This window comes from Rasamsonia byssochlamydoides, assembly GCF_041956645.1.
Source record: "Rasamsonia byssochlamydoides strain NRRL 3658 unplaced genomic scaffold VTN77scaffold_72, whole genome shotgun sequence".
Lineage (NCBI taxonomy): Eukaryota > Fungi > Ascomycota > Eurotiomycetes > Eurotiales > Trichocomaceae > Rasamsonia > Rasamsonia byssochlamydoides.
In genome coordinates, this window is record NW_027192455.1 from 73,748 (window position 1) to 83,215 (window position 9,468).

The 9,468-nt window shown below is 51.5% G+C and overlaps 5 protein-coding genes across 5 annotated transcripts in view; 4 read left to right on the forward strand and 1 right to left on the reverse strand.

Annotated features, from left to right (window-relative positions):
* Window positions 1-335: 335 nt before the first annotated feature.
* Window positions 336-689, reverse strand: VTN77DRAFT_8454 (uncharacterized protein; the record flags this gene model as incomplete). The annotated part of the gene is made up of 2 exons (XM_069424954.1): window positions 336-462; window positions 574-689. The coding sequence occupies 2 exons, from the start codon at window positions 687-689 to the stop codon at window positions 336-338; spliced, it is 243 nt and encodes an 80-aa protein (XP_069274648.1).
* Window positions 690-1,342: 653 nt separating this feature from the next.
* Window positions 1,343-3,143, forward strand: VTN77DRAFT_8455 (uncharacterized protein; the record flags this gene model as incomplete). The annotated part of the gene is made up of 2 exons (XM_069424955.1): window positions 1,343-2,288; window positions 2,347-3,143. 2 exons carry the CDS (start codon window positions 1,343-1,345, stop codon window positions 3,141-3,143), a joined length of 1,743 nt encoding a protein of 580 aa, XP_069274649.1.
* Window positions 3,144-3,618: 475 nt separating this feature from the next.
* Window positions 3,619-5,503, forward strand: VTN77DRAFT_8456 (uncharacterized protein; the record flags this gene model as incomplete). The annotated part of the gene is made up of 4 exons (XM_069424956.1): window positions 3,619-3,675; window positions 3,836-4,441; window positions 4,567-4,701; window positions 4,766-5,503. The coding sequence occupies 4 exons, from the start codon at window positions 3,619-3,621 to the stop codon at window positions 5,501-5,503; spliced, it is 1,536 nt and encodes a 511-aa protein (XP_069274650.1).
* A 1,727-nt stretch (window positions 5,504-7,230) lies between these two features.
* VTN77DRAFT_8457 (uncharacterized protein) lies at window positions 7,231-7,926 on the forward strand (the record flags this gene model as incomplete). The annotated part of the gene is made up of 1 exon (XM_069424957.1): window positions 7,231-7,926. The coding sequence occupies one exon, from the start codon at window positions 7,231-7,233 to the stop codon at window positions 7,924-7,926; it is 696 nt and encodes a 231-aa protein (XP_069274651.1).
* Window positions 7,927-8,616: 690 nt separating this feature from the next.
* Window positions 8,617-9,468, forward strand: part of VTN77DRAFT_8458 (uncharacterized protein) — a gene marked incomplete at both ends in the record, with an annotated part of 1,905 nt that continues 1,053 nt past the window's right edge. The window contains one exon of the mRNA XM_069424958.1: window positions 8,617-9,415. Within this exon, the coding sequence (XP_069274652.1) occupies window positions 8,617-9,415 (799 nt within the window). The remainder of the gene's footprint in view (window positions 9,416-9,468) is intronic.

Sequence of the window (9,468 nt, forward strand, 5' to 3'; positions counted from 1 at the left end):
AAAAAAATAAGAAAAAAATAAGAAAAAAATAAGAAAAAAATAAGAAAAAAATAAGGAAAAAATAAGGAAAAAATAAGGAAAAAATAAGGAAAAAATAAGGAAAAAATAAGGAGAAACAACTCTCTTTTTCTTCTCTTTACCCCAAGCCTATGTTGATGTTACTATCGGCAGGCGGGACGGGAAACAATCACTTCCGGAATCGGCTTAGTGCTTAGCCGAGTTCACGTGCTTCTCTGGCTGCAGCTGCGGAATCACAATGCCTGCGTCTGGAGGAATTTCGTACATTAGGTACGTCCATAATAAGGGACCTAGGAAGTTACCTGATCTCTTGAGCTCTAGCACTGCTTGCACCATGTCAGCACCGTGTTCTGATCATCCCCCACGTGCCATCTCATTAGTAATTGTCTCATCCAGGGAAGTGAAAGCGGGTCCTCGATCAACTGGACACCTCGGCCCTCGGATCTAGCAGGTATCAAGCAACCATCAGCAACTCTGAATTCGTCTGGATTCCTGTCAGCTTGCAATCGCATCATGATGGACCCAACCAGAGCAGTTAGTTAGGGACCTACCTACCTGCCTAGGTAGCTGGCAGCTGCCGCAAATGGCATCCGGATCGGGCAAAAGGAACCAGCCTTCACGTGCATCGCGATCAAGGTATCCATGCCCAAGAAGGCAGCCCACGAAGGCATCTCACATGCAGGTGTCAAGTCGATCCGTCTGCACGAAGCCTGCCAAGAGCATATCGCTTGCGTCTGAATGGGTCGAAGGGCTGCAAGTGGGGACAGGCGCATAAACGCGGCATGCGGGATAATTTCACACAGTTACTAACTTACCTGCCCGCGGTTGCTACCACAGCAATCAGTTAGATGAATTTTTTTCTCCATGCTCGTGGGCTTCTTTTCCGCTCCAATTGATGGTATTCCAATGTATTTAAGCGAGCTGGACCCTCTCAATCCGCTGATTTCTTTCGTCATAAGCGCTCTGTCCTTATCGCACAGCCGCCTACTGTTATTGCCCCGCGGACTCCTCTCTACTCTACTCCTAGCAGTCATAGGTGCTAGATAGCCGTATTGGTTCAATTGATCAATCTGCCAGTTTTAAGAAGAATCAGCGGCCACTCATGATTGTTCCTACCCATAAGATGCGCATTCCTGAGTCCTGATTCTGATCTATCCCAGACAGTCTGCCCTATGCTCTATGCCCTCAGCCCAGTGCAACGACAGACCCAACGCGACAATCCTGCCCTACGGCCGTCTATCCTCGATAATCTGCCAGTCTGCCCGTATCTCTTCGCCCAGCCAGCAGTCCAGGATTAAGCGTCAGCTCCGCCGTAAATAGCACCATGACTGACCTGACGGACCATGCCACTCCCACTGCCAATCGCCGCACATCCAACTCCTCCGATGACAGGATCCTCGCCCGACTGGGCAAGAAACAGGTGCTGAAACGCCGCTTCGGCTTCTGGTCGCTCTTCGGCTTCGCCGTCTGCGAGCTGATCACCTGGGAGACGGTGCTGGCGCTGTTCAGCCAGGGCTTCAACAACGGCGGGCCCGGCGGCCTGGTCTACGGCTTCATCATCGCCTGGAGCTCGACGCTGTCGGTGTACACGGTCATCTCGGAGCTGGCGTCCATGGCGCCCATCGCTGCGGGCCAGTACTACTGGGTGTATATGCTCGCGCCGGCCCGATACCGCGTGTTTGCGAGCTACATCATCGGCTGGCTGACCTCGCTCGCCTGGGTGGCCACCGTGGCTACCGAGTCCATCTTCGCGGGCACCATGCTGCAGGGCTTGATCATCCTCGACTACGCCGATTACGTCCCCCAGCAGTGGCAGGGCACGCTGCTGACCTGGCTGGTGGTGGCGGTCTCCGTCTTCATCAACACGGTTATTCCTGGCGCCCTGCCACGCATCGAGATCCTGACCGTCGTCTTCCACGTTGCTGGCTTTATCGCTATCGTCGCCGTGCTGTGGTACTTTTCGCCTCACAATTCAGCGCATTTCGTGTTTGCTACGAGTCTGAACGAGGGCGGCTGGCCAACGCAGGGGCTGTCGTACTGCGTGGGCTTCCTGGGCAATGTCGCCACCTTTGTCGGGGCTGATGCAAGTGTCCATCTCGCGGAAGAAGTCTCCAATGCGGCACTGACGATCCCGCGTGTTATTACGGGCAGCATGCTGATGAATGGGATCGTCGGGTTTGTCATGATGCTGACGCTGCTGTTCTGTCTGGGCGATGTGCAGTCGGTGCTGGACTCGTCGACGGGGTTTCCGTTCATCCAGATTTTCTACAGTAAGAAGAACCTCGCTTGAATAGCTTCATCTTTGTTCATCCGTCTAACTGGATATAGATAGCGTCAAATCAATCCCCGGAGCCACCGTCATGAGCGCCGTCGTTCTGATTCTCACCTGGGCCTGCGCCACCGGCATCACCACCTCTTCCTCTCGCATGACCTGGGCGTTTGCGCGCGACATGGGCACGCCCTTCTCGTCCATCGTGAAGAAAGTCGACCGGCGGACGCAAGTGCCCATCATTGCCGTCGGCGTCGTCGTCACCATGGCCTGCCTGCTGACGCTGATCTACATCGGCTCGCCGACGGCGTTTAACGACGTCATCTCGCTGACCATTACTGGATTCTACGGGTCGTACTTTGTGCCCTCGGCGCTGCTGCTGTACCATCGTGTGAAGGGGCACATCCTGCCGTGCGGGTCGGTTGTCGATGGCGAACGGGTGGGAGATGACCCTGCTGTCGCCGGCCGAAATGCAGATGCAAACGATGACCCAGAGAAGCCGAAGCTTCCTCCGCAGGAGCCAGCGCAGGAAGATCAGTCCTCTCCGCCAGCCCGTCGCGTCGCCTTCGCCCCGAGCCAACTCGTCTGGGGACCATGGCACGTGCCGGGCTGGCTGGGGATTCTCAACAACGCATACGCATGCGTGTACATGCTCTTCGTCATCTTCTGGAGCGTGTGGCCGCCCGCGACGCCAGTCTCGCCCTCGACGATGAACTACAGCGTCGTTGTGACGGGCGGCGTGATCATCTTCAGCGTGTTCTGGTATTACGTCCGTGGGAGGAGGGAGTACCAGGGGCCGCTGGTCGATCGCGAGGTGGCGGAGATTATCCGCGCGGGGCAGGTTGCTGAAGTATGATGCAATATTTATATATCTGTGAAGATGTAGATGTAGAGAGGTATATATTGTATATAAAAGCGACAGTCGATATTGTACTTATAGAAGTACTGGATTGTACATACAGGTTTGTGGGCAGAACAACCCGGCTGACTGGACATGAAACTGGCTGATTTACTTACATCTTGAGGACTCTATAGCTATACCTGATCGTTCACCAGGTGCTTTCAACCCATCTTTGCAAATCTACAACTAATCTAGGGATCTTTCAATCACGTGCAGCCCTGATTAGGCGGAGTCTTGGCGGCTTATCGTCAGCATTCGTTCGAGCTCACCAGGCAGCAGAAAACTACATCAACATCATAATGCATTAACTGTACATGTACTTCCTCGCGCATATATCTCTTTCTGCAATTGAAATTCCTTCGAAGCAGAGATGACGAGCTGAAACTGAATTGATTGCTATCTCGCACTGTATGTACATACTGTACATACAATGGTAGGAACGCCCCGAAGTGCAGGATGCGAGACGTGTCGGCGACGCAAGAAAAAGGCAAGTTATACAGCCCTATCACATAGACATACATACATCCGAGACGATGTTCCACCAGAGTCCTGCGGATTTTCACAACTCACCTAAAAAGAGGTGCCATGACATTTACTCTTTGGCTGTTGGATCTTTTCACTACGTGTAGATGCTGACAAGTCCTCAGTGCGGCGAAGAACGCCCATCCTGTCGAGCCTGCGTCGCCGCAGGTCAGAAATGCCCTGGCTACGCCAGACAGTGGAAATTCGTCGACGAAACGCAGCAGCTCGCGAGCCAGTACCGCCAGAAGCGGTACATCTTCGAGGACATGACGACTCCTCCGACAGGGACCGTGAGAGATCTCCTTCCAAGTGATGATCCCCAACCACAGTCTGGGTCCGGCTTTTCCTCCTATGAAGAATATCACCTCGGAGACAAGCTTTTCTTCGTAGGAATTTTCCGCGCCCTGACGACAGAGAACGACCGCAACGGCGCGTTCCTGATGCATATCGTAGAAAATGCCCAGAGTCAACTGGTCTTCCCGCTCCGGTCCCACGGAAGCTATTTCCGTTTCATCCCCGCGCGGCTGGGTCGGAATCTGGCGCTGGATGAAGCCGTCTCGTGTCTGTGTGCGATGTACGACTATGCACTGGTGAAGACAGCGTCGAGCAGACGGCTGGCGACGAGGCGATATGTGCGGAGCTTGGAGGCCCTCCGGTGTTGTCTACAGGATATGCAACTTCGTTTGGAGCCGGAGACGATTTGCGCGAGTATTTTGCTGCAGCTTTGTGAGGTGAGCTTGTTTCATCATCGTCATCATCATCACCTCCTTCTTCTTCCTCTCCAATTTTTTAGGGCCATTGCATAGCAATTGCACCAGCGGACCTATATGAACTAACTGAATTAAAAACTCGCCAGCTCCTGACCAACGCAGACAACGGCCGATGGAACCATCTCTCCCGCGGCACAAAAATCCTCATTCAAGAGCGTGGCCCAGCAGCCTTCGCGGCTCCATTCGAACGCGCCATGCTGGAGTCGCAGCGAGCTTTCTTCGTAAGTTTGTATTGAACATCGAAACATCACACCTGGACGATATACTGAGAATTGTGGAAAAAAGATCGCTCAAGCCGTACATGCAGGTGAACGATGCTTCCTCTCCGAAGCACCATGGCGGGAATTACTGCGACGACCAGCTGCGTCTGCGGTCACGGAGGAGCAGGAACAGGAGCAGGATCCTCCGAGTCTACGCTTGCGATCGCAGCTCTGCGACTTCCTGGTCGATATCCTGGATGTGGTCTTTGAGGGTTGTAAATTCTCAGCGCGAGAACAAAGTATTATCAGCATGGTTCACCAAACGGACTGCAACAGTCCATACAAGCGCATCCTGCTTCGTCTCCACGCCCTGCACCGCAGTCTCGAAGAGTGGTATGTCATGCACTTCCACCCTCATCTCCTGTCCCGCGACCAGTCCAACACATCACGATCGTCTGGTCCAGAGGAGATACCGACAGCAAGTACAAGTACAAGCACATGTATTGCATACCCTGACATCGTCCTCGCTGTACTCAACGCCGTCAGCAACACGGCCCTCGTGATGCTGGAGCAGGTATATTCCACCATCACTGCACGATGCAAATCATTGGATTTGGACTCGACATCACCATCGACAATCTGCACTCCTGCTACAACTGCGAAACGAGCAGCCACTGCGCGCACGTCTCTTGATTTCGTACGACGGAACGCCCCCGTCGCTGCGCAGCCGCTTGAATTCGGGTTGAAGCAGCTGCTGTCATGGTCGAATACAACATCCTTGACTGATATACGTACAGTACTTGCTGTCTCCGACGGTTCTTGATTGAATACACAGAACGTGAATATGGCCGTATTGAGCAGGCCGTAGATATCCGATGTGCACGGGTCACCTGCTGAGTAAGCGCGGTATTTTAGTTCATCGAGACGCAAGGCATATCTTGATTTATATCTATATCATAGCTAATATAGTATGGGCTCATTCATGGTGTCAGAACTTCTCTCATCCTATATAGATAATCTTCTGGGAGCTCATTATATACCCGGAGATATGTAGCTTTGTCTAGCACGTGTCAAAATCGTCCAAATGAGAATAAGCTGGACTAACTACAAGGTTTTGTGGTGCTGAAAGGTGAGTACCTAATCAAATTGTTACGATGTACTTCCCAGCTCGCGATTTTATGTTTACTGTAGTATGTGGACTGGTACTACTGCTGTGTAGGTAGGTATCTCTCAGTTGATGTCTTACCTTTTTGTGATATGACTTTCGACGTACAGTAATATCAGGTACATACTCCAAGACCTTGTTACTCTTACACACACTGTTGGCACACATACACATCTACTGTACTGTACATGTGACCATTACATAGGAACAAAAGTCTGTTGCCAATCACAGGTTGTTTCTTGTGTTCAATACCTATCCATCTTTTTTTACTTCTCGTAGGCATGAGTTGGACGGTTTGATGATACCGAGTCATAACTTGACAACTTCCAACACAGCAAACGTAATACTGATCTTATCAAACTCGAATAAATCAGAATGTTGGATACACGATACCTACTTAGTGGCTCTCTGTTCTGAGTCTGCAGGATTCATGCGAATTTCTCATCCCACTGGGCAAACAAAAGTAAAATAAAAAAAAGGAGTTGTGTAATTACTATTTCTGCCTGAATGAAGCTGATATGTGGTATGCATCTGTGCCCACCAGCTGGCTGGTTAACTATGTAGCTATATTCATCTGACTATTACATCTGTATATATTGTATTCTCCATAACTCATCCCGCTAGTAAATTAAATCCTGATGTCATGCTATGCATATGATGCTGGTGGGGTAGTGAAAACAGCATGGAACTGCTGTCTCCATGTCTATAACTATTTTAGTGAGCATAAGGCCCAGACATTGGTTTTTTTTTTTATGGCAAGTAGAGGAAATAAATCAATGGTTCAGTAGGCTAGCTAGTTAGCTTATCCATAACTACTACCTAGATGGTGATCACAACTGATGTGGGGTGGTAAATGATCCATTGATTGAAATGATTGATGATTGATATAGATTGATCTGACTATAGTCCACCCTGATTGGCGCGCAGAATCAACCCCTATCCACTTCTCAGTTCTTACGACGGAACTGATATTAGCGCGTGGAATGGAGCGGCCCGCAATAGCCGATTCATCCTGGGTATTCTATACGCATAGACATTTTCGATTCGTAGAGAAAGAGAAGCTCCCTGAGTTAGGCTGAATGGATTTTTCTCTCTCTCTCTCCGTCTTTTTTTATTGCAGCAGGCAGCAATATTATGCATTTCTGCTCATAGATCATAGATAGATTCGGTTACACAGTACTGTCCTCTCGTGGAGACATATAAAGACGTCGACCCAACGATGGATTGATCGCTCTATCTCGTGCAACTCTTAAACATCATCTTTGATTGCATTCTCACTCTCTATTCAATCACTATTACCAGTCTTACCTGCACCCATTCGCTGTCTCGATTCAGTACATACGCCTGTTCTTGTCAGTTGATACTACACAACTAGATTGACTACAATGTCAACCACTACTACCACCACAACCAAAGTCAGCATCGGCATCATCATCTGCAGCCAGCGCGTCCCGCGCGCAGGACCGCAAATCGCCCAATGGGTGCTGCACGCCATCAAAGACAGCCTCAAAGCAGAAGGAACAGAGTCAGAGCAACAGATATCCCTCTCGTTGATCGACCTCGCCGAGTGGAACCTCCCTCTATACGACGAACCCGGCATCCCCTCACAGATCTCTTCTCCCGACGAGTACGCGCACGCGCACACGCGCCGCTGGTCGGCGGAGATCGCGTCGCACGACGGCTTCGTGTTCGTCACCCCGCAGTACAACTGGGGGTATCCGGCCAGCGTGAAGAATGCGATCGATTACCTGTTCCACGAGTGGAGGGGGAAGCCGGCGCTTATCGTCAGCTATGGCGGTCATGGTGGGGTCAAGGCGGCGGAGCAGTTGAAGCAGGTCTTGCAGGGGGTGCGCATGCGTCCGGTCGAGAAGACTGTCGCGTTGACATTTCCTGGGAGGGAGTTTATGGTGAAGGCTGCGACGGGGGAGGAATTGGGGTTGTTGAGTAGAGGTGGAGAGGGAAATGGTGATGGAGGTGATGGTGTGGAGAGGCTTTGGGCCAAGGAGCGGGTCGAGATTGGACGCGCGTTCGGGGAGCTGCTTGCATTGTTGCGTGAGAACGCTGTTGGAAAAGGAAACTGAGTTGCAGACAAGGAAGATGGACTATAGCGTTAGAAAGATCCCTCTTTTTTATTTTATTTTCTGGTCACTTTCATCTGATAATTTTATCTTGCTTTCTTTTTCTTTTCTTTTTCTTTCTTTCTTTCTTTTTTTTTTTACACAAGAAGTGAACAATTTATTCGCTATCTATGATTTAAAGTGATCTGATATGTGAGTGCAGACGAATGAAATAAAATAATTACTTGATGCGTCTTTCGAGATCATGTGATTGGCACTTGTTACTCCAACTCTGCATGCGGATAGTCGATGAGTATTGAATGCTGTATGGAATGTTGTGTCTTGTAATTTCATGACGTAGTTACGCCCCATAAGAATAAACTGGCTTCTCAATTGGAAGAGATTAATTATTTTGTCAGTAATTGAAACTCCATCCGTATGCATTATCTCCATCGGATTCTCAATCATAATATGTCGTCGGATGTGTTACTTTATGGTACTGCTGTTCTGGCACTGTATTGTATCTCTCTTACCGTACGTTACCACCGGCAGAGTTTGTCGGATGCATCGTCAGCAACCCTGCATCGCGTCGACTCGACCCCTCGACAAACGCCGCAGCTCGTGGCGATGGGTTTGCCGCCCACAATCCCGACGAACCACCTCCATCCCATCTCTTGATCTCATATCTCGATGAGGTAGAGATCCGAGCGCGAGATGGCTGTCACCTCGCGGTCGTCTCGACCCCGACAGCCAGCGGCCGCTGAGCAACCTGTCTCCAAGATCACTCGCACTCGCGCCAGCAGACAGCGTGTTATTGACGAAGTGCCCGATGACAGCGACCACGACAACGACGTCCTCTCCCATCCCCGACACATCTCCATCCGCAACAGCAAGAGCCTGCCCAATCTTGCCCACCCGCAGGAAAACCTCCGCAAGCGGCCCCCCTCCTCACCGCCGTCGCCGACGCGTTCCCGCCCGCGCGCCCCTTTGGCCGTGCATCAGCCTGCCTCGCAACATACCCCCGTCGACAACGACCACACTCTCGACAATGACCACCGTCCCGTCAAAAAGGCCCTCCGTGACCAGCGCCGTTCAGCGCCGGTCGCTACGTTCCCCCTCCACGGCAGAGACTCGCCCGATCCCCTCAACACCATCGACAGCCCAGACAACGACTCGCCGCGCACGCGACCTGCGGCAGTCTCCAGACGCTCTACCCGCCGCACCACCCAACCCCGCCCCGTCGTCATCGCAAACGACGTGGGATCCAACGGCGTGGCAGCGGCGACGACGGGCTCTGAAGCTGCTGGCAATGGTGCTGATCATGTGGTGGTGGGACAGGACGAGAAGTCGAAGTCGTCGGTAGACGCGCCGCAACCTGCTGTGCCTGAGAGACGGTCGCTGCGGTCGCATGATGGGGGGTCGCGGTCGAAGAGTGAATTGGCCTTGTATTTTCCTAATTATGAACAGATGATCAGTTTGGAGCCTCCGAAGCCTGGTAAGACGAACGAAGCGAGTATTTTTTCCCCCCCCCCCCTTCCATCTGTTGCAGACTATTCTACGCCCTCT